Source organism: Trichosurus vulpecula, chromosome 4 (genome assembly GCF_011100635.1).
Source record: "Trichosurus vulpecula isolate mTriVul1 chromosome 4, mTriVul1.pri, whole genome shotgun sequence".
Taxonomy (NCBI): domain Eukaryota; kingdom Metazoa; phylum Chordata; class Mammalia; order Diprotodontia; family Phalangeridae; genus Trichosurus; species Trichosurus vulpecula.
This window is the reverse complement of record NC_050576.1, coordinates 181,377,609-181,402,856: the sequence shown is the minus strand read 5'-3', so window position 1 is coordinate 181,402,856 and position 25,248 is coordinate 181,377,609. Positions and strand designations below refer to the sequence as shown.

At 39.8% G+C, this 25,248-nt stretch overlaps 1 protein-coding gene across 1 annotated transcript in view; it reads right to left on the bottom strand.

The window, feature by feature from the left end:
• The window catches only part of BRCA1 (BRCA1 DNA repair associated), a 67,323-nt gene that overhangs the window by 25,320 nt on the left and 16,755 nt on the right, over positions 1-25,248 (bottom strand). Inside the window, exons 6-12 of the mRNA XM_036758028.1 lie at positions 24,012-24,117; positions 23,290-23,335; positions 21,126-21,202; positions 11,831-15,247; positions 11,180-11,268; positions 5,170-5,341; positions 199-316 (exon numbers count right to left, since the gene is read on the bottom strand). Of these exons, the coding sequence (XP_036613923.1) occupies positions 199-316; positions 5,170-5,341; positions 11,180-11,268; positions 11,831-15,247; positions 21,126-21,202; positions 23,290-23,335; positions 24,012-24,117 (4,025 nt within the window). The remainder of the gene's footprint in view (positions 1-198; positions 317-5,169; positions 5,342-11,179; positions 11,269-11,830; positions 15,248-21,125; positions 21,203-23,289; positions 23,336-24,011; positions 24,118-25,248) is intronic.

Here is a 25,248-nt window from a genome sequence, read left to right as displayed (position 1 = left end):
AACAAGACTAAAAGCATATAGATGATTAAATAAGATGGGCACCATAAAGGAACAAGAAGCTATATATGTCTACACACATAAAACCAGAGACTACATGGAGAAAAATAACAAATGCTCACCATAATACGAGGAATTAAGAAATCATAGCTTTCTACTCACAGCATCTCTCTCTTTCTCTCTCAAACAAAATGCTTTTACCCTTCAACTCCTGGTTCTTCATTTTTACTGCTGGAAACCCCTGGAAATGCTTGAGACTTGTCTGCTGAAAGGCTTTGTGCATTTTGGCTTTTGTGATGTTCAACAGTTTTCTTTGCTCCTTCAAATGGAAAAGAAAAGAAAAGACAACAATACAATTTGCCTTGTTCTTGCTGGTCATAATTCAGGTGAAGACACTGATTTTTTAAAAGCAGCAGCCTGTGACAATCAAATCGGTTTCTAAACAAGTGTACCAGAAGGAGAAAATTAAAGTTTATGAACACCGACAAGTGACGTGACAGACAGATGCTAACCCCAAATGAAGGGGAAGGATTAAAAAATAACGATAAAGGGCTTGGGCTGAAGCTGCTATATGAAGACATCCAGCTGAGCCATGGACACTTCACCCATCTTTTTCTCTCCCCAGTGAGGAAGATGTGAAATTAGGGAAGGATTTTTGGTCAGTGACTGGACCAAAGGTTTAGCAATCATGCCAGAGGTAACAGGAGAGAAACAGTTACTTTGATAAAAGCATAACAGCATCACCCTTTCCATTCTTACTCCTTCCCTTCCTTTATAACCATAAAGAATATAGGTTTGGGAGAAATTGTGGGTGGGTTAGGATGGAGGACTGGAGGAAAGAAATAGTGACATTTCACTTTAGTTGTTCAAAAATATAGGAAAACCTGAAGTAATGGAATGAAGGAAAAAATATCCAAAAAAGGGACAAATACAAAACAGACCTAAGGCAAAGTTCTGGCGTGTTGGGATACCCTTTTTATTTATGAATTCTCAAAAGAATGAACATGCCACTGCCTTCTAAGAACTGACTTAAAGGCATAAATAGTTAGAAAGCAAAAATGAAAAATATAAATATCAAACATTTCCTTCACATCTATTAGCAAACCACTAGTGATTAATTTTACACTTAGGAAAGCAGAAGCCCATATATATTGTAACAGGAGAATGCAAACAAAGGTTGTATTAATTAAATTGTTTTAAAGACACTGTGTAGCCTGGAGGAAAATAGTCATTGATTTCTTGAGCTAATCCTCAAATACATTCCTTATGGTTTCCCTTGTGGCTTGGTTTCTCTGGGTGTGTAAGTGTCTCAGGAACACAAGAAGAGCCCTGACTAGAGTCAGCAGCTGTTCACAACAGGCTGCACACAAGGATGAACCAGCACATTTTTTTCTTTCAGTTGGATATAGAAAGCCTCCCAATATAGTTGTCACTTTCCTAAAAATACAGGATGGTATTTGATGGAATAATGTGTAGCCTCCCAAAGACCTATATGAAGTTGAAGTAATCACTCACTGGAAAGGAAAGAAAATAAAGCCTCCTAAAAACCAGAAGCCCAGCTATTAACAAGTCATTACATAACTGGAACATTTAGCTTATGAATTACTCGTTTCATCACAATGGGCCTCAAGCCACAGAGAAAGAACAAAAACTAATCCAAGTTATGAGGCAATCACACAGTGATACCTCAAGGACACACCACCAGGTTTTTTGTTATCTTTTGGCCTCAATCCTCTGTCTCCTTCTAGGAGAGCTCAACTTAGTCCAGCCTTGTGGGAAGGCTGTTTTAGTTCAGATGAAGGGGCCAGACTGGTGATCTTGAGCATTATCATAGCAATCTAGAGCCCAGAGGGGTTCTCCTCCGGCCATGGTTCTCCCTGTCTCCTGGAGTCTTCTGATGTAGGGGACCTGGGCCAGACAGGAGCTTCTAAATATAAGCAGATGATGACATCCAATAATGATATGCTGTATGGTTTGCAAATCCCACATAAGTCTTGCTTCATTGCCCCCTCGCAACAATTCGGTAAGATGGGCTATGCAAGGACTATTTTAACCTTTCTATAGGTGAGGAAAATGAAACTCAGAGAGGTTTAATGATGGAGAAGGTCATTTGGCTGGTCAGTAGCAGAATGGAGACTCAAAACTCTAAGTTCCAGATCTCTTTCCATTCTTTAAGATTACAGATTTAGAGCTGGAAAGGACCTTAAAGGTCCTCTAGGTTCGATTCCCTTGCTTCACAGAGAAGGACCTGAGGCCCAGAGAGATGTAGGGATTTACCCAAGGTCACCTGGGTAGTGAATGACAGTCAGAAAATAAACCACATCCATATATATCTATACACACATATATACATGTCATATATGTGTGTGTATACATGACAAAGTCAGAATTTAAACGGTAGACACAGTTCACATACACATACAATTTAAATTCTGACTTTGTCATATGTAAAAAAAATTTTTATTTACATAAATCCATGCATAAATTCTGACTTTGTCTTATCTATATGTACGTGTATATATAATACATATATATGCACCACACATGCACGTGCGCCAGTGCGCACACACACACACACACATACACACATGCATGTACGCACACCAGCATGTGTCTCACACCTGGGGATGGCCCCTAGGTAAAAGCTAGCAAACACTTCGGTGCTAAAGAACATTTGATTTCAAGAGCAAAGAAAACAGTACTAGGAGCACCCCTAAAGAGGGAGTTAAGGGTGTGGCTTTATAGAACTTCTACTGAAGAAAACAAGTCCATCTTTCCTACTGATGTGATACTTGGCTGAGTGTCAGTTAGGCTCACATGAACTTAAGGGGCGGGGGGGGCAGGGTAGCTCATAACTGGAGTTGGCTTTCAGTTGAAACCACAAACACTTAAGAAATAGAGGCACAAAGGAAACTGTTTTTCTGCAGATCTCCAGGAACACACAAAAACTAAGATGAGATGGTATATTATGCAGATATTCAAAGTCAGACAATAACATTTTATTTCTTCCACACTTGGATTTTAAAAGTCTAGTCAGTATTTAGACTAGAGACAGTGAAAGCGCCCCAAAGAGAAGCATTGTGCTGGGGATCGTGACAGGACTTTGGGCTTCATTATTTGGGAGATGAACTAAATGGAGATACAGTTACAAAGAATGCATTTAAGGAAATACATTTGGAACCACTGCCATAGCAACAGAGTTCCCAGCTTCGCATGCATGAGCTACTGTTCCCTCTGAACACAAAAATACATCGAGGAGGAACCAGGGCCTTGGGTTTGAATAGATAATGGCCTCGGGTTCCTAGAAAGACCCAAAGGGAGAAAATAAAGTCCCAACACCCCTAAAATAAACAACAGTATACGAGAAGAAAAAATGATGAACAGTTTGGGGAAAGGATCAAAGGAGAAGGAAATCTGGATCCCTAGTCTGGCAGATCTACATGGAGAGGGCAGTGAAAAGAACTTTGAGGGATCTTAGGAAGCATGGGGCACAGAAGTACAAGGACCACAAGTGGAAGCTAGCTCAACAGCCTAGTATCCCCCTCCCCACTAAGGAAAAAAACTTCTTTGGGTGCACACCTTCATGCTTTGTGTTTGTCCTCTACATTGCGTACGACTGAACTCTCACCTTTCCTGAAGTTTTTTTTTCCAGTTAAAATCTAACATTTTCACCTCACCTTTCCCCATCTACTCATTTACGTCAATCCACAGGTGCAAATTATTCCCAGGATCATCTTTAAAACTCAGCTCAAAACTGCCCCTTGAATAGCCAGCTCTATTTGGCTCCGATACATTTTTCAGACTGTATTCCTTCAGCACTTACGTAGTTGGGTTATACTTTAATTAATTTGGCCCATCAATATAGGAAGACCCTGTCATAAAGCACTTTGCCATACACCGCAGACTCCAATATACCAAGGATCAAGTCATGCCTCATAAATGCTGTGCATCTAATAAATATACAAACTGTTACTTTGGAGAGTTTCTCCTCTCTTAGCAATGTTAGACGAACAGAATTATGGAATCTCAGAGTTGGAAGGGACTTGAGCTGCCTCCTCTGACCTTATGCATTGCATGAAACCCTCAAGAGGTGTTAAACTCACAGGCAACCTGCAATCTGAAGTGAGGCACAAACCAGATTAAAATGCAATTGGGAAATGTTGAACAAAATAAATAAAGATATCATACCACTGCTCTGAACAACCCTCCATAAGTAGTTATCTTGCCCCTACTCGAGCATCTTCAGCAATGGAGAGTTTACTAACATAGACAGCAGCCCATTTTGTAGTTGGACAGCTTCAGTTATTAAAAATTATAGCAAGCCAAAATCAGCTTCCCTGTCTGTAACTTCCACTTCCTATCCCCAGCAGTAATAATGATGATGATGATGATGACGACAGTGATAACAATAAAGATAACTAATATTCATATAGCACCTAGTATGTGCCAGGTACTGTGCAAGTGTGCTTTACAAATGTTACCTCATCTGATCCTCACATCAACCCTGGGAGGGAGGTCTTATTGTTATCTCCCTTTTAGAGATCAGGAAACTGAGGCAGACAGAGGTGAAGTGACTCAGGCAGTGAGTGTCTGAGGCTGGATTTGAACTCTGGTCTTCCTGGCTCCAGGCTCTTCGATCTATCCACTATACCACCCAGCTGCCCTATGCTATGTTCTACCATACAGGATAAAACTTAATCCCTCTTCCACATGACAGTCCTTCAATGTGAAGACAGTTACCACATAACTAACTCTAGAGTCTTGTCTTCAGTGGGCTAAGCAATCCCAGCTCCTTTCACCACATTTCATGCGAATGGTTCCAGGTTTCCTCTACTTCCCTTGCTGCCTCTCTCAGGTCATCAGGGTCCCCTCCTCAGTGCAGGATGCTCAGAACAGAATAGGCTAATGCAGAATACCAGTGCATATTGCTTTGCAAATGCTAAGCCATTTTCTCATGAGTACTCTGTCTCCCTCCTCAGATTCCTGGCCATACAGAAACAAGAGGATCTTTGCCTCTCTCAGTGGATGACCTTTTCTCTTGGCTCCTCTCTGGTAAGCCTTCTGAAGGCAAGTGGCTTATTTCATTTATGCTCTAAATTTCCCATTGCACCTTACAAAAGGGCCATCTACCAAATAGCTCAGTAGATGTCTGCTGACAAAAATGTTTTTTACCTTTTTCTGATTTGGTCCATTTCAAGTCTGGCTGGTCCATGGAAGGGCATAGTTCAGATTCCTGAGAAGTAGGCCTATTGGAAGTCTGACTACCATGTTGCTCCAAGGCAGCCTCTAAGACGGCCATTTCCTGTTGGAGTTTCTTCAGGTTGTCTTGCATGGTGTCCCTTTGCTACAACAAAGAAATGATCCTGTATCAGAAGATTATGTTTCTCTCAAAGTGGAAAAATGCCAGCGTTAAAGTTAATTACAAAGACATATTTCATGAAGAGAACACAAATTGCCCAGTATTGAATGACTAGATCCGATCAAACACCTATAATCTAACCAGGTTCACATAAGACATGCCCATGAAATTGTTCTAAGTAGAATTGGGGAGAAGGGGAGGGAAACTGCAAAATCAATGACTTGTTTTAAGGTGGTTATTTTGGTTTTAAGTTCATGGGAACAGAAAAAAAAAAACACCTTGAGAAATCTAATACTTTTTAGATATTGAATTAACTTGATTTTATACTTTACATAGGCTTTGTTTTTGTCCAACTTATATTTTAAAGATACAGGAAAGAATTAACTTTGTTAGCACAGAGAAGATTTAGGTTAGGCAATAGAAAAGTTGCCAACACTTTAAAAATGCTCCTTAGAGGTCCTTAATCTTGCTTGGAGTCTGAAATTGACTTAGAGAATCTGCTTCTGGCTCTAGGATTCCCTGACTCTTTGGTTTCAGTCAGAAAAAATAAGGAGCTAATGCTAATGAGGTGCTTAGGAGATCACTGCAGGAAAGGATGAGAGAAATATTAATAGGCTAGTGGGTTCCTACAGAAAGACTACAAAAAAATAATATAAATGGGGAAGAACAGCCATTGTTTTGAATATAAGGTCAGTCGACTAATGGGGCCACAGGAACAGCCTCTTAAGAGTGAAAAGAATGCTAGGTTTGAAAGTCACTTCTGATGTTTACTACCTGTGAGACCAGGGATGACTGACTTCATCTCTCTTGCGTCTCAGTTTCCTCAACTATAAAATGGAAATAATACCTATAGCCGCCTTCCTCCCAAATTCCTGTGAATTTCAAATGAGATAACATACGTAAAACATTCTGCAAACCTTAACCGGCTCTATAAATACCACCTGTCATTATTACATTTATGTTTTTCTTAGTTTACAAGTCCACACTACTCATCACTTCATTTTAAGAAAAGGCCAATTAAGACATGGCTTTTGGAAGACAAAGGGTTAAGAGGTCACTTCTAGACTCAAACTGGAATAAAGACCTTCCAAAATAGGCACTTCTTCACATGCATCAGGAACTCCAACAAGTGGCTGCAAAAATCTGGGACAAAGAACTGTTTCTCTTATCTCTTATTTCTTCTAATTCTTGAAGATGTATTTGCCCTTCCCTAAAAACAGGCTATCTTCCTCCTCCTGCCACACTGAATTCATAGCTTTAGCAAGAGGTTTTTATGAGTGGAAAATGTATTCTGAGCTTGACAAAGGTTTCTATTGCCACGCTGAGATTGCATTGCTGCCAATGACTTTTGTAGCAACAGCACTGCCACCACGTGGAGCTTGGTTGTGCTTACATCTATGATCAGAAAATGAACAAGGTTTTTTCCTCAGCAACCCCTGCTATGCTACAATAAAAAGCCCTCTGATTAATGCTTCCAGGATTCTATTCTGGTTGCTATATCGCATGATTACCATACCCTGCTTCTATGTAGCTAATAAGCAGCTCAGGAAGGCAGAAAGAACAGCAAGAGAAGGATGACTATATAATTGTACTGAGGGGTGAGGATACAGGGACCCTTCCATTTTTACCAATTAAGTGTTCAAAGTACTGCTTTCTGCCTGGACAGCTCCTAGGCATCCTGTCGGGGTTTGGCCAGCCACATTACAGACATCTCAGATCTGTGATGTAGTTAAAGCCTTAGTTAACCAGGGAACAGCTTAGGTGAGCCATACATTTCCACTGCTGCCAAACATCTTCCTTATGAAAGCACCTGGCTGTATTATTTCTCTGCTCATTGGCTCAACAGTTCGTTGATTCAAATTTCCCTGCTTGGCATTCAAGGCCCTCTCCAATCTAGTGCCCCCTACCTTGTCTATCTTATCCAACACTACTCTCATCCAACTCTGTTTAGATAGATAGAGAGATAAGGCATTCATTAGACACTTATGTGCCCATCACAATTTCAAGTGCTGGAAATACAAACACAAATGAACAAGACAGTCCTGCCACTTCTCTGGGGGTGAGACAACACATAAAGAGAGGCAGCAAAGCAGGAGAGGAAGGGAGTGCCAGCAGCATGATCTAGACATGGCTAGGAAGTGAGGTGAAGGTCTGGCTCTGGGCAAGATGAAGGGCCACTTTGCAAGCCCAGAGTGGTTCCAGGAACAGAATACAAGTTTTTAGCAAGAATGAGGTTGGGCTGAAGGCTGGAGTGGGGGTGGCATGATCTGGGGATGTTTGGAAGTGTGTTTCAATCAAACCAGACAAGTTGTTATCCCCATACCTGTCCTGTGCATTCCCACCTCAGTGCCTTTATTTGCATCGTTGCTTATGCTGAAAATGCCCATTTTCCCACTTCCGATTTATGAATTAAATTGTACCATGGTTATTTATAACTATAAATGGTCCATAGGAAGTTATAAGCACTGTAAGAGCAAGGACTATGACATTTAAATTCTGTATCATCCCCAGACCCTAGACCTCCACAGGTAGCAGGTATACAATAAAAGTTTTGGTGAATTGTCTTCTCTACAATTCTATTTAACCTCTTAGTCTATTTGTGCTAAGACACATTATGCTAATCTGTAATCTCTGACATCAGGACTTGGAGGCAAATGCTTACTGTAACACTTTGAAAAAATCAAACGAGTCCCCAAATTAAAAAACAAAAACAAAAAAATCCCTTAAATTAATACCTATGATACTTCTGAGAATAAGACCAGGAATATAATCTCCAACAACAGAAACTAGAGAAAATATTGGGGTGAAGATACTTATTCGGGGTTGTAAATGGTCTGTAAATACTAAGTATGACAGTTTCAGAAACTAGAACCTTCGAGTTTCCAATTTCAGAATATAAGAAACACGATATTCTTCTGAGATGGTGAAAGCAACCTTTTCCAAACTCCCCAGGTCCTGAAAGAATCATGAATCAGAAAGAAAAGGTCCCACAGGTCTCTTCATCTGTCTAGTCACCATGGCAATCCTGTATAAACGTGGAGAATGCTTTGTACCTGATCTCAGCTCAGGTACAAAATAGGCAGAAGCCACACAAACTTCCTCCGTAGTCCAATAGGCCCTAGGCTTCAGGAAACTTCCTTTCCACAGAAAATGAACAGAAGTCTTTTTTTTCTTTTTTTTTTTTTTCCAGGGAGGATCATGGATAGGGACCATTATATATTCTGTCAGATGTAGCTGATGTGTTGGTTAGTTTTGCTGAACTGTTTTTTATATTCTTTGTTAAGGAATGCCTTGTTGGGTAGAAGAGGAAAGATGAATATATATTTGGAGGTGAAGGTAAAAAGAGAACAGATAACAATTAAAAATTAAAAAAACAAATAAACTGAGGGTGATAAGGCCTCTCTCACAGTCCTTGCAGCAGAGTAAGGATTTGGGAAGATGTTCTGATAAAAGTGAGCCAAACATTCCACTACTTCAAATACCAATGATTTCATTGGGGTGGCCAAGGTTACCACCATGATAGAAACTGGCCTAATAGGTTTTCTGCCTACATTTCTGCTTGGTATCCAAAACATTAAGTTCCATAACTCCTCCCAGCATGACTTGGGATAACATTGTAGCACCGAGAGGGAACCACTTCTCTAGGGCCAAGGTAGTGAACAAATTCAACAGTAGATTCTAACAATCATAAAAGAGCACACCTTGAACCTTAAATGTCTCACATTGACCCTGAGCTTTATTTGTTTCTGGACCTAGAAGAGACTTACTGAATACTTAATAATCCAGTACATTACTAGTATTGAGGTCCTTCAAGGAAAGAATTCTAGGGCTGAAAAAACATCAAGGGAAGATGTTGCTCTCTCTCTGGTCCCTGCTCAGTCTTGCAATGCAAAGAATTATGAAAAGAAAAGAACAAGTTCCCATTTGGTTTTTGCTTCTTATTTACTTGAGGGCAGCCAGAGGCAGGCTTAGGGTGTGAGGAAAAAATATCTCAAGAGATATAGGAGGTGGGAGGAATGAGCCTTCTTTTAGGGATGGGGAAACAAAGGTCCTAGGTAATTCATTAATTCACTTAGTGAATCAGGTCTTCTCAATGATGAAATGTACTGCTAGGGTATTTTCTTTGAGAGGCAGAAAGACTGCTGTGCTCAGTGTCAGGAAGGTCTAGGTTTGGTGGCTTAGTGGTATGACCAGGAAGTCATATAACCTCTCTGACCCTGAGTTTTCTCCTTTATAAAAGAGCAATGATGTTTATCATACTCAATATCACAGGATTGTTGTCATGATCAAATGAGTTCAAGTATATAAAGTGTATTGCACACTTTACGGCACATTTATAAAAAAGGTTAGCAATAATTTTTTATTCTCCAGAAGGCTATTGTACCTCTAAGTTTGGATCCCAAAAGATTCTTTTAAATGATAAGAGAGATTCTTCAAATATTTTCAGGACAGATCACCGTCCTGAAAAAAAATTGCAAATGCCTACAAAATGAGAGAAAAATACAGGTCCTAGACAGAAACACCAGTGAATATTTTAAAAATTGAAAGGTAAGATGCTTACGAACAGGAAGAAAACCACATAGGTTCCAGTTTGGTATTGTGAGCTAATCAATACCTCTGTACATAAGCGTTTGAACAAAGGTGAGAGTAATTAATGCTTTCCAATGCTCCCCAGACTGTGCCTCTGCCCTGGGGAGAAGGGGTGGGCTCAAGCACCATCACCTTGGTGAAACCTTCCCTGATTCCCCCTACTCCGGCTCAAAGAGTTCTCTCTATCCTCATATTTCCTTGGAGCCTCATCGGGGTCTCTATTCTTTGATGTTATCACATTTTATTTCGATTTCTACTTATGTGGGAGCATTTTCTATCTGTCCCAGCAGGAGATAAGCTCCTTAAAGGTCATGATAGTGTCCTTCCTTTCATCTCTATGACTTGAACAACTTCTTGGTCATTTCTTTGTGTCATCTAGCAGAGTGCCTCCCACATATTAGATGCTTAATAAATCAATCTATGATAGAATGCCACACAATCCACTACAAAGGACAATGATAAGACTTAATTAATGCTTAATGAATGAATGAACAAAGTGTCTGCTATAGCCTTAGCAGGTTCTTTAGGGGAAAACAAAAACCCCCTTCCATACTTTAGAACAGAAGTTCTTAATCGTGGGGGGAGGAGGGGCATCCCTTTGTCAGTGTGGTGAAGCTTAGGGAGCCCTTCTCAGATTTTTAAAATGCATAAAATCAAATACATAGACTTACAAAGGGAACAAATTATATCGAAATATAGTTATCAAAACATTTTTAAAGAAACAAGCTCACAGACCGCAGGTTAATAACCTGTTTTAAAATATGGTCTACATGAGCTGCTATTGCTGGGGGGAAAAATCATCACACAACTGCCAAACCTCCGATGATGTGCTTCTCAGTCCTGGGTAGGGATACATGTAGTCTGCCATCAGGCTTGTATGTGAAGTCTTTCCAACCTGATTGTATCACAGTGAGTTTATACTTACGGCATAAATTTTGAGAACCCAAGATTATGCTATAATGAGATATTAGGGTAGAAGGATAGTGGAGGATTTCATGCACATGAGAAATCATTAAAGGGTGATTTTTCTTTGTTCCTGGACCTGAAACTGAATCAGCTGATGACAACACTGCTAGTCATTGTGGCAGCTTTCAGGTGTCTCAAGTAAAGGATAAACAACATGTAAGTGTGAAATGTCGGACATATATGATATAGATGAATGCTGAAGATACATGCACGCACACACACACGCACACACAAATACAACACAGACATACAGATCAGTTTTCATACCTGAGTGGTTAAAATATCACTCTGAAAGGATAGCTGTGAAATGTCTCCAGGATGGCTTGTTTCACTGTCATACCCAGATGCAGATTCACCTTAAAAGATTTTTTTTGAAAAAAGAAAATAGATGGAAATTGTAAAATGAGATAACACAGTAAAGCATAAAGCTTTTTTAAGTTTCCTAATTTTTTTTTTGGGGGGGGAATAAACATCATTATGGAATTTTAATTTTGTACAAGGAAACCAGTTACAATTACATTTAAAACTAAACTTTAAAAGAGATGGCTGCCTTCACCAGACAGATATTTCTTTCCACTGACATAATACATACATACATACGTACATACACACAAAGGTGAACCCCCCTTTCTTTTCAGAACCCAAGGCAGGCACCTAAAAGATCCTTTTAGAAAAATAAGTCACGATCTCAAGAAATTCTACTACGTCTCAGAGATCTGTCCTCTAACTCCACAGTCATTCATTCAAAATTTCATTCTGAAGGAAAATTGCCTTAGGAAAAAATAGGCTAAAAGTTTAAAGGTGAGACATAAATTTTCGTATCTCTTTAAATACATTTACCCAAAGGCATTAAAAACAAACACTTAGGTCAGTGGTATAAACTAGACTTTGGCAAACACAAAGGCCTGGAGCTAGTACCTAAATTTGAGTCCACACCCTGGTCCTTGAGGCGATGATCTTCATCTAGGGCAGTCTCCCTTTCTCCCTCATCTTGGGAAACCTTGGGCATCTCGCTGCCAGTCTGGATTTCCTGGGTTACGGGCTGACTTCTCCCTTGTTTGGAAGAACCAAATACCAAGGCAGAATCCCTGTCACTGGCTTTTCCAGTTAAGTCTTCTAATGAATTAGAGTGTGAAGAAAATAAGCTACCAGAACATTCAGAATCTTGGCTGGAATTATTATCCTGGGATGCTTCCCCATATGATATCTGAAGATTGCTAGCACTTATACTATTTCTGTTTACGAAGTCTGGATTCTCTTCTGCCTTGTTTGCTGAAAGCTCTATGGCAATAGTCTTATTTCTGGTGGGCTGAGAGGGTGTACTTGCTGCTTTGCCAAATATTAAGTCTTGAAAGCTTGGAAGCTCTCCCTCCTCACTGGAGGCATCCTCTTCTTCTGAGGACTCCAGTTTTCGGGCCTGTCTTCGGGATTTCCAAGTCAAATTGGGATTTCTATGTGCTAAAGGGCTATGGCTTTTTTTAGATGGTCTTACCTGAAAACTTTTACCAATTTTGCCAAAAATAGCAGATTGTTCTTTGATGTCACTTTCCGCAAAGCTGGCGTTTTCTTTTATTTCACCATCACTGTCCCACAAGTCGGGAGTCTCAGAACAAACCTGAGAAGAATGTGCACTCTCCTTAGTTTGTTCTAAACACGGAGATGAATCTGTATTGGTGGCCTGAGCTAATTTTCCATCTCCTCCCTTCCCTTTTCTTTTAGGCTCTTTGCAATTATTCTGAGAAAAGCTTTGTTGACAGACTTGGGGTTGCACAAGTTTTAATTTGGGTGGTGTATTTAATTCAGATTCTTTGTTTTCACCTTTTTCTGCCTGACTGCCTTCTCCACTAGAGCCTATGCTGATAAATCTATTTAAGTCAGTTGTTTTAGAAATACATTCTCCCCCATTACTTTGGCTTACTGGACTTAAGCTGCTTTGGGCTAAGCTTTCATTTCCCAAAGCTGTTTCGGGGCATGTGGTCAGCTCATCAAGCCTTTCCTCCAGGAGGTTTTTTGTATATATAGTTTTACTAGCAGATGACCTTGCTGGAGAAATTGATTGTTTGCGATCAGGAACTTGTGAGATTCCCTGGTTGTTTTTAGCCATGTGTTCACAGTCATTGTGTGATGGAGCTATGTGACAAAGCCTGGAGACTCCTGTGATGCTACATTTGGCATAATCACCTGGCTTCCCCTCCTCTGTCTGACAAGCCGAAGCTAAGCTCATGACAGCAGACTTTGGCCGAACAGACTTGTTTGATTCTCTGTTCCCCTGCTTTTCTTTTTCCTGACTCCCACAATCTGTGGGGTTACCTGGACTCTGCTGACTTATAGACCCAGGGACAGCGCAGGGTTTCATACATTCCTGCCTCGGGCTGGGACACAGAGCAAATGACTGGCGCTTTGAACGTCTGAAGGTATTTTGTAAATCCTGGGTGTCGAGTTCACTATCCTCCATTTCTGTGGTTGTCTTAGAGGCATTTTTAATTTCCTGTCCCATCAGGCTCCTCAAATCCTCTTCACCACTTTCAGTGTTTTTGGATGAACAGCCATCTAAGAGCTCCTTGGAGGTTTCCATTATTTCACAGTGACTTCCGTAAAGTCTGGGTCCTGCTTTTGAATTTTGGGGAGTATTGGCTGGCAACAATGAGGCACTGTCCTGAGTGTCCCAATCGGTGTCAGGAACCTCCAAAGCCTCCAGGCTTCCTTGGGCTCTTTCACCTTGCAGCCCCTCCCCTACACTGAATGCCAGATCTTGGTCTTGGGCTTTGCTGCTTGGGATTGCTTCCAGGCTCCTTTCGTCGTCTTCTTCTGTGAAACTGCAGCTAGCTAACACTTGATCCTTATCAGTAGTTAGACTGTCAGTAGCACAGGCAGGCATGTTTCCTATTTTTAGGTCTGGAAAAACTTCACTGACACAACTTTCTTCAGCTTGGTCATCTGGCTTATGGGCCTTCTTGGCTCCGACTGCAATTTCTTCTGACAGCAGCTGAAGCCTTCTGCTTCGTCTGATTTGCTTCTGTCCAGAATTATTTTCTTTCCTTATCTCTTCACTGCTGGGATAGCTATCGATCTGTAGTTCAGACTCATTAGAAGAGCTTGGGTTTCTATCGACTACAAGCTCAAGAGCATGGACAATCCGGGCTGAAGGCTTCTTCCTCAGCCTGTCTTTTTTTGTCATTTTGGCATCTCTACCATTTAATTCAAGTTCGCTGTGGTTTGCGCTGCCAGCTGCAGGCTCTGTACCAGTTCTGAAAGTGGATTCTTTTTCCGCAGAGAACAGTTCTGATGCCTGAGCATCTTTCACTTCCCCTATGTGACTATCTAGTGCTTTCTGTTCAGGATGACTGTCAGCCGTGTTCATCACTTGGTCAATTCGTTCTTTTTCAAGAATCTGGTCAACAGCTTCAGGGGTTTTGTGAACTGGAACATCTGTCTTCTTGATGAAATCCTCAGGCTGCAGGTCAGATATGGTCTTTCTTTTACGCTTTAACTTGGGTTTTTTGAGAGGCTCTGGACAGAACAAAGAATCAGGAGCAACAGCTTCAACAAATAAGTTTTCAGTTATACATTTCAAATTAGGGTGACCTGACTTTCTCCGATAGGTTTTTCCAAATATTTTATCTTCAATATTATTGTTTTCTGCTGACCTGACGCAGCTTCTTTCAGGCACATGTAGCCAGGCATCATCAGTGGTGTCAGCCACTAGGTCAGTCTTCTCAGAAATGCTAGAATTTCCATCTGCGGTATCTGGATGCCCATCTTCTAAGACACTAGGCATCTCTGCATTCTCCTCATGGCTCCTACCATAGGAGTTATCAGAAGCTAAAACGTCACTACTTCTGGATAACCACTCATTAACTTTCTGAATACTGCTTTTCAGTTTGGTTCCAGACTGGCAGTTCTGAGGATTACCTCTGGGACTCTCAGGGTGCTGTGGCTTCTCCTCTAGTTCTTGCCTCTCACATGGATGATGGGCATTCAGCTCCTGCTGTTCACAGGCACCTGGGGTCTTCCCAGCACTACATATTTCCTTACTTTCATCCAGATTGTTCTGTTGGTTCCTTGCTAAGCCAGGCTGTTTGCTTTTATTACAGAGTTCAGTCTTTTCTACATTCATTCTGTCTGTGTTGGGCAATAAACTGGTTGTTTCAGAAAGTAATGAGCTGGCATGAGTGTCTGTGCCACATGGCTCCACATTCAAGTTTGAGGAAGAAATACTCTGAGACTCTTCTCCATGTCCCCCAGTGGCATTCTCCTTGATGACGTGTACATCTTCGGTGTTAGGCTGCTGCTGCTGCAGGCTCTTTATGGTCCCCTCAGGTAACTTGCACTCAGCTGAAAAAAAAAATACAACAATAACAAAGCACTTATAGGCTTATGCTTCATTTAAAATACATTTTAACAGAATTTTAAAAATTGTGCAAGTGGCTATCTTCATGGAAAATGACCTAGAAAGATTAATAAGTAGAATGGAATTGTACACAATATGTATAATTAAGTTTGTTTATGGATTCACTTATTTTCTATTTATTAAGATCCTCATTCCTTTCATTTCAAAAGTTAAAATTTAATCCCAGAATTTCCTTATTCCTAAATTGCACAGCTTCCCTGCCCTGCCAAAAGCTTATTAAAACTAAAGTGGTTAAGCCCCATCCACCCAAGGTTATGCTCCATCTACTGAACCATGCTCTTTACACTTAAAAAACTCAGAATATGAGAAATGACAAATACCACAATATAAAATGAATGGCAACAGTACATTAATAAAACAACATGATGGGAGGAGCAGTAATTTTCATAGAAATAAAATTATGAATAGGAGATATGTTCTGGGGCTCCAAAGCTCTGACTATAAGTGCTTAACATAGATTTTCTCCCCTCAGAGACCTAAGTCTAATAGGAAACAGAAAAAATCAGGACTGGGGCAAGACAGCAGATTAGGGGAAGCATTCAGCTGATCTCTCCCAACATTCCCCTCCAAACAACTCCAAACGAAATCTGACATGGCAGAGCCAACAAATGGTCAAGGTGAGACATTCTTCCAGCTCAAGACAACTTAGGAGGTCAGAAGGAGTGATATGTGACACAGGGGTAGAGGCTGGTCCGGAGAACACATGAATGTAACACCAGTGGTGGGACTAAGTGATAATGATAGAAGGCGCAGCAGCTTTGGGGACTCTCAAGTCAAGAAACAATGTGGCAACTGGTCAGAAAGGGGTTACAGGCAACCCCTGTGCTAGCACCAGATACAGGACAGGAAGCTGTGTGACAAAACCATTGCCTATATCCATTTCTGGGTCACAGGAGCATCTTGGTAAAGAAGAAGTAGTAGTCCTAAGAAGCCATATTGCTTTTGGTCACAAAGGATTAGGGATGCTGAGGAACTGTATCAATTGTGATCCCAAGAGATCAGGGGCCCTTCCAGTGTAAGGACCAGAGAGCAGACCAGAACAGTAATCACACATCTCCCCAGCACCCTGGAAGCACTGAAAACTTCCAAACCCTCAGAACTAGCTGGGAAAACAGAAGTGAAGAAAAACGTGAAGTCTGGGACAGTGCCCTTTCCCCTCTCTATTCTGCCTAGAACAGAGCCCAACTTTAACATATTTTCAAAGTCAAGAAATAGGCTAGAAAAATGAGCAAACAACAAAAAAAGAACCTGACCATAAAAAGCTATTAGAGTGACAGGGAAGATTAAGATGCAAGCTGAGAAGACAATGAAGTCAAAATAGCTAGAAGCAAAGCTTCAAAGAAAAAATGTGAATTGAACTTAGAATTCCTGAAAGAGCTAAAAAATGATTTTGAATATCAAATAAGAATGGTAGAAGAAAAAATCATTGAGGGTAGAAAATTATGAAAAAGCAATTAACAGGTTGGTAAAAGAGGCACAAAAATGCTGAAGAAAATAACACCTTAAAAAGCAGAATTGGCAAAATGGAAAAAGAGGTACAAGAGCTCACTGAAGAAAATAATTCCTTGAAAATTAGAATTGGGGAAGTAGAAGCTAATGACTCCACGAGACATTAAGAAACAACAAGACAAAGTCAAAAGAATGAAAAAAAAGAAGAAAATGTGAACCATGACATCAGAAAAACAGCTAACCTGGAAAACAGATCAAGAAGAGATAATTTAAGAATTATTGGTCTATTTGAAAGTCATAATTAAAGAAAGAGCCTGGACATCAAATTCCAAGAAATTATAAAGGAAAGCTGCCTTGGTACCCTAGAACCAGAGGATAAAATGAAAACTGACAAAATCTACCAGTTATCACCTGAAAGAGGTCCAGAAATGAAAACTCCCCGGAAGACTATAATCAGATTTGAGATTCCTAGGTCAAACAGAAAATATTTCAAGCAGCCAGAAAGAAATATTTGTGGAGCCACAGCTAAGAACACACAAGATTTAGCAACTACCACATTAAAGGAGCAGAGGGCTTGGAATATGATATTCCAGAAGGCAAAAAAAGTTGAGATTACAACCACGAATAACCTACCCAGCAAAACTGAGTATAATCCTTCAAGGGAAAAAAATGGATATTTAATAAAATAGAGAACTTTCAAGCCCAGAGCTAAATTGAAAATTTGACTTCAAGAGAAGGATAAAAAGTAAACATGAAAGAGAAATCATAAGGGACTCAATAAGGTTAAACTGTTTACATTTCTATATGGGAAGAAGACACATGTAACTTCTAAGAAAGTTCTCATTATTAGGGCAGTTAAAAGAACTCTACAAAGAGAAAGGGGGTGGGAATGAGTCATTTATGTTGGGATGATGTTAAAAAAAATGGATGGGTGAGAAAGTGGGATGTCCTGGGAGAAGTGGGGAGAGGGAGAGAAAGAATGGGGAAAATGATCTCACATAAAAGAAGCATGTAAGGAAGAGCTTTTGCAGTAGAGGGGAAAACGGTATGGGGTGGGCAACAATTGAAACTCACTCTCATCTAAATTGGTTCAAAAAAGGAAAAATAGATACACATACTTAACTGGGTACAGAAATTTATCTTACCCAACAGGGTAGTAGGAAGGGAAGAGGATAAGTGGGTGGTGGTGGTGATAAAAGGGAGAGCAGATAAAAGAAGATTAAGGTCAGAAGCAAAACAGACTTTAAAGAAGGGACAGGATAAAAAGAGAGAAAGAGAAAGAAAGAGAGAGAGAGAGAGATGAACAGAAGAAAACAAGGAGGAAAATACACAGTTAGTAATCATAGCTGACTGTGAATATGATAAACTCACCCATAAAAACAGTTGAAACAGATAGCAGAATGGATTATAAACCAGAATCCAACAATATATCGTTTCCAAGAAACACATTTGAAACTGAGACACACAGAGTTAAAAACAAGGAGCTGGGGCAGAATTTATTATGCTTCAGCTGAAGTAAAAAGGCAGGGGTAACAGTTATAATCTCAGACAAAGTAAAAGCAAAACCAGAACTAACCAAAAGAGATAAGCGGGGAAACTATATCTTGTTAAAAGGATTTAATTTAATATTTCTACTTTTTTGCATTTGATTATGAGGTTTTTAATGCCCTGATACTTAAGTCAGTTTTTGTGACGGTGCCTTGTACAGCTGAGAACAAGGTATGATCCTTTCTATTCCTGTTCAGTTTTCTCCAGAGGTCTATCTTAAGATTTTATTCATCCCTTTCAATTCTTATTTATTTTTTTGCTTAGATTTATCTAGCTCTGAGAAAGGAAAGTGGAGTATAGTTTTACTCTTTATTCCCTCCTGTAATTCATTTAACTTTTCCCTTAAAAATCTGGCTGCTATGTCATTTGGTGCATATATGTTTAGTATTGCTAAATCAAAGAAAAAGGAGGGGCAGCTAGGTGGTACAGTGGATAGAATATCGACCCTGAAGCCAGGAAAACCTGAGTTCAAATCTGACCTCAGACACTTACCAGCTGTGTGATCTTGGGCAAGTCACTTAACCCAATTGCCTCCACACACACACACAAAAGAAGAAAGGAAAAGGAAAAGGACCTACATGTACAAAAATATTTATAGCAGCTCTTTTTGTGGTGGCAAAGAACTGGAAATTGAGGGGATGCCCATTAATTAGGAATGGCTGAACAAGCTGTGGTATAAAATTGTGATGTAATGCTATTGTGCTGTAAGATATGATGATGAGAATGGTTTCAGAAAAGCTTGGGAAGGCTTATAGGAACTGATGCAAAGTAGTCAAGTGAGAAGAACCTGGAGAACATGGTACACAGTAATAGCAATATCGTATGGATGATCAACTGTGAGAGACTTTGCTACTCTGATCAAGACAATTCAAGACAATTCCAAAGAACTCATGACAAAAAATGCTATCCATTTCCAAAGAGAGAACTGATTAACTCTGAGCACAGACTGAAGCATTCTATTTTTTACTTTATTTTTCATTTTTTTGTCTGGTGTGTGCATTTTCCTTTGCAACACGGCTAATATGGAAATATGTTTTGCATGACTTCACATGTATAATCAATATAGTGTTACTCTGCAGTTGGGGTGTGTGTGGGTGGGGGGCTAGAGTCAGGGAGAGAATTTGCAACTCAAAATTTTTAAAAATATCAAAAACATTTTTTTACAAGCAATGGAAAATATTCAATGAAATAAATTTTAAAAAGAAAATTAAAATTAGCCTTGGGATGAGTATAATTACCAAGGATGAAGAAAAATGAAGGGGCTGGATGGAGAAGGTAGATCACTAAGTTACTGCTTCAATGAGAAGCCAGAGACATAGAGGCCCAACTGATCAAAACCAAAAGGAAGTAGTAGTTGCATTTTGGCGTAAGACTTTAATTGTGGGTTCCCTGCCAATCATTTTTGGCTTGGCAGGAAGAAAAGCTGGGGTCCACTGGAAAAGTGGTGAAGCCAAGAATCTTTGTAACCCTGTAATCCTGAAGGGTATATAAGGATACAGTAGATTAGGGAGTTAGGGAAGCTCCTAAGCATCTGCAAGAAGAGGAAGAAGAACAGAAGGGATGGTGCTCAACTTTCTGCTAAGATGCATAAAGAGGCTACAAGCATGCAAATGGGACATTCATTTGACAAATTAAGGTGAACATCCAAGTACAAAAAAATCTTACTAATGAGCAGTCTTCCACCGTTTTTAGCAACAAAACTTACTACTTTATGGAAACTGATTATCCAATTTGTATTTGGTGAATCAGTCAAACTATGTTATACTTGGGTTTGTTTATAATGCATTAGAGGTGGTACTCTAATCCTGCCTTTTGCAAGCTGGCCTAGTGACCCAAGACAACTCATTTAACCTCTAAATGCTTTAGGCAACTCTGGAAGTTGTAGAGAAGGCATCTATCAGTATTGGTGAAGGGAGTTTCCTTTATGGGAGTTCCTTACGCTGATAAAATTGAGTCTGGTTAAAAAAAAAATGGATGGTACTGCTAAAATGACATTGGATTATTTGAGGCAACTTCATGCAGGGTGCAGATGAAAAATAGGAATCACAATGATTCCATGACATCTTAATGGACTAATGATGTAGGAATTCCCCAACCAACTGATAAAACTCAGAGTGGAAAGTAAAGAGAAATAAAATATACCAAATGATGCAAGGGCACAGCAAAGCAGATGGTCTCACGTACTGTTGTAACAACTATTTGTCCTATGTTATGTTTAAATGATTACCTCAATCAGGCAGTTTTGTCAAAAAGCACTTCTTTCACAATTGCAAAAGTATTTGGTTACCTCCCCTAGTCTCCAGCCCTAGAACAAGGAATGTTTTCTTATTCTGATAATAAATCCTGCTAGTTGCATTACAGATACTCCTCTTTTCTCCCTAGGCTAATCCCCGGTTTCCCCACCCCTCTCTCTCTGGTGAAATGCTTTATTTATCTATCTTAAATTGCCAGGGAATGCTGCTGATTGGCTGTGTATTCTAATCAGGTGTGAAAGGTTATAAAAACCAAATCTGAATCTTAGGAAGTTAAAGGTGTTACCAGCAGTTTTCCTTAGCATGGTAATGGATTTCTTTGCTTTCAGTTGGGCCTTCTATCTTTGGACTCATTCTTCTCCATGGAGAGAATTCTCCAGCAAGGGATATTAGTACAAAAACATTAGATTGTGTTGTAAGTCTAAGACTGCTACTCTATACAAAGCAAAGGATGCTATGGATTATAAAAGGTCCCTGTTGTTCTTTGGGGCCACCTGGCAATACCCATGCTTTCTTCAACAAGTCAGGAAATATGAGGAAAGATTATCATTACCTTTTCCCCTGGGCTTTAATCTGACTTTAGGTCTGGTTTCTTGTGGTGAGGCTTGGCATAATTCTCGGTCTTCCACACTACAGCAAAGAAGATAGAGGTTCTAATGAGAAAGAGGAGTCATGCCTTCATAGAACTAAAACTGAGCTACAACATGAAGTAGTTCTTCTCCTAGGATTTACAACCTGAAGGAGCCTTACAAATAATTTACTATAGTCCCCTCCTTTTACATATGAGGAACCTTAGGTACAAAGAAGTTAAGTGATTTCACCTAGGTATTGAGTAGATAGCATCTGAATTAAGGTAATTAATAATAGTAATCATAATTATAGCTAACATTTATCTTGTGCCAATTTTAAAGCTAAATGCTTTACAATGATTATTTCATTTGATCCCCACAACCATCCTGAGAGGTAGGTGCTATTAATATTCCCATTTTACAGCTGAGGAAACCGAGACAAATGGGTTAAGTGACTTGCCCAGGGTCACGGAGCTAGTAAGTGCCTAAGATTGGATTTGAATTCAGGTCATCCTGACTCCAGATCCTGCACTCTATCCACTCTTCCCCTTAGGTGCCCATACTCTGAATCTAAATCCGGTGTTTTTGCCTATCACACTACTGCTGCTACCAATTTCATAGTTAGAATAAGAAGGTCAAAGCTTGGAGGTCTTAAAGGGCAAAGTAGTAGAGAGCAGCAATGCTTTAAGGTTATGCAAATCCTGACAGACTAGTCAGAATTGATGATAAAAATATCTCACAATAAAAGCACCATTCAGAGACGGGCAGCATCCCTCCCAAGAAGGCAGAGTATTCAGGCGACACAAGACTTTGTAGAGGATGTAAAGCTGCAAGGACAACCACAGAATATCCAGAAACACTCTAGCTAGACACATGTTACTACCTCTTTACTACCTTGTGCCCCTGTTACTGTCTGCAGGAATCTCCCAAAATTCTACCACCAGGGAAAATGGATAAACTAGTAAGCACTGTAAAGGGGTCCCCTGAACTTGTCTTTAGTTGCCATTTTTTCCATCCTATCTTCATGGTCTAGCAGTTCCCAAGGGAAAAGAATGCTGCTTTTGCCATTGCCTTTCTCCTCCCCTTTGGGAGGGGATTAGTCCTTTTCCCCTTCCCTAGGGCTTCTGTCTTTCCCAGTAACTTAAATACCCAAGGCTTTCCCTGCACTGCCAGGCTCCTTGGTATAACGAGTTCCCACACGCATGTGCGTTTCTCTTGTATAAATCCAGTTGTAATGCATGTCTCATGGGCTTGTGATACTCTTTTTTGATTAATAGTACTGATTATATCAAGATTTCTCAGTGATGCTATCACTCGACCCAAGTAGGAAGGATTGTAGAGAAGGCTCAATCTGGGCTACGTTTTCTCTAACAATTTGTGGCTACTTACTTAACAATATAATTTATGACAATAGATTAAAGTAGGGTAAGGGTTCCTTTTTTGAGGGGAGAGGAAGGCATATAACATGGAAACAGGATCATCCTAAATGCTCAGCAGCTCACAGAATTTACATGGCCTTCATATACATTTATAGCTATACCCATGTCATCGCTTCTCAAGCTCTCCCTGTTTCTTAGCTAGAAAACACAAATCTCTCTCAGCCACATCCATTCTCAAAATTCTCTGGCTAAATGAGACTCTTATGAAAGCCAATAATAAAATTTTTAAAAAGATGCAAACTCTATTAAATCTTTTAGACACAATTCCTGGTCTTTAGAATTAGAGTAGCTGGACTCAGGCTAATCCATTTGTGAAATGAGGGGGCTGACTTAGATGATCTGGAATGGCCCTTCTAGGCCTAATCTATAGATTCTACTCTGTGGAAACTTTGAGCATCAACACTCCCTGAATATGAACACACTGCCTATCTATTCTCTCATGTACATAAGTACATAATGAGAAGCGTGGTGCGGCAGAAAAAACCCTGGACTTGGAGTCCTAGATTTGAATCCTATCATACATCATTACTAGTTGGGTGACCTTGCATAAACTAAGTGCCTTCTTCCGGCCTATCTCCTCATAGGGACCATTAGAACACCGCAGGGTTGTTGTGAGGATCAAATAACATACAGAAAGGGTTTTCTCTTGTATTCGTATTCCTTGAATTTAGTACATGGTAGGTGCTTAATAAATGCTTGTTGAACTTACCTGTTACAGACTGCATTTTTCACACCATCTTCAGAAGAATCAGATCCTAAAAAATTCCCCCAACACCCCAAAACACAAGTTAGAAGAAGGTTTTCTGGTCAAGGTGAATAAGGTGTTTATAAAACAAAATCCCTTTCAAACCCTCCATTCTACAAAGAGGATGGGAATAAGCTTCTATTAAGCTCCCACGCTGTGCCAGGCACTATGCTCAACATTTTACAAATATTATCCCATCTAAGATAAAGCTGCCAGCAGACTGAGCACTAAAGCTCACTTCTGCCATTAAGCTTTCCCAGATTTGTCCCATCTGTTCCTGGCTCCCACTAGTCCTGCGCTCCCAAGTTACTTCTCTCCAGGAATACTTATTCAGACAGTTGGGAAAATAAATGAGTATTTCTGGTTCCATCACTTCCTTAGACTGTAAGCCCCCTTAAGGCCAGAACTGTTTTACTTGTCTTTCCCTTCCTACAGCATCCACACAGTACCACGTGTACAATAGGTACTACATCGATGTCACTGAATTGGACTGACAGACTCTGCTTATCTATAGTTATACTATGCATAATATACTTAAAGCTTTAAAACTGTTGGCCAGACACTGCACTGTTTTCTTTCTAAAGTCGTTTGCTACAAATAAAATGTCAATGGCTTTAAGTAAAAACATTTTCTTTCCCTTTCCAATTCCAATATGCAATATAAAACTTGCCTGTGAGGACCATTACCTAACTCAATGTAGACAGCATTATTTTTAATGCATTTCTTTTGCTTCCTCCTCAGGGAACCTTTTCTGATGCCAAGGTCAAAGAGCTGGACACCAAGACTGGATTCCTAACAACAAATGCAGAGAATAGTCATCTACTTAAAGGGGAAAAAAAAATATCTATTTAATCTAGGTCAAAGGATCTCTACTACTGGCTGAATTTGTACACCATACTGGAAAAGAAACGTCGAAAATTCTCAGAACTGACTGACTGTAATCAGTTAGTTAAAATTCAACCAGCTATTTTGCAGCCAACATTTTGAAGTATAACAGAAAATAGAAATGGAATTCATTTAGTACTATTTTCCAATCCTCTAATGCCCAATGATATATTCCAATTAGCCCTGATAATTTCCTCTATATTTTCCATGACTGTGTAAAGAATAAGGGTATTATTAGACTGAAAGAGCTACAAAGGCAGAGATCATGTCCAATTTATTTCTGAATATCCCCCAAGCACCCACCATAGGGCTCTGCATATAGTAGACATTGAAATGATATGTGTAGTTACCCAGCCAAAACTTTTTACTGGTCTGAGGATCAAAGAAGAATACTTAAAAGATTCTATTACTACTTCATCCAGTTTCTTCTTTTCTTGCTTCTCAGTCTTTCTGCACTCACTGAAAAATTGCTACTGGCCACTGTTATATTTAATACAGATTTCATTTTTAAGCTCTCCATTGTTACAGGAGCAAAAGAAGTCCTAATTTCACTTTATTATTTTCACAAGAAAGCTAGGAAATAAGAGTACTCTAACTGAAATAGAATATTCATCTTTTAAACCATAAGACTGTTGAATACTGAGGAACCTGGGGTTGTTTTAAATAAGCTACAAGATAGGTAAAGTATCAATGCAGGGGAAAGGCTCAAGAGGCCTTCCTTTGTCACATCAATCCATAAATCATATAATCTTTGGGTTGGAAGGGATCTCACAAGTCTAGCCTAGCTTCCATGAGTGCTGACACTTTCTACAATATGCCTAAGTGGCCACCTAATCTCCACTTACAGTTTCCCAGACAGAAAGCTCAGTACCTTCCCCCAAAACTTTTTGGGTTATTTAAGAAGTTGTATTGCCTACCCTTCCCCCTCCCCCCCAAAAAAAACAAAACAAGCTGAAATCTAGTGCTCTGCAGCTTCTCCTCATTTTTCTCTCTGTGGCCAAACAAAAAACTTAGTCCTGTTTCCATGTGGCACCCTTC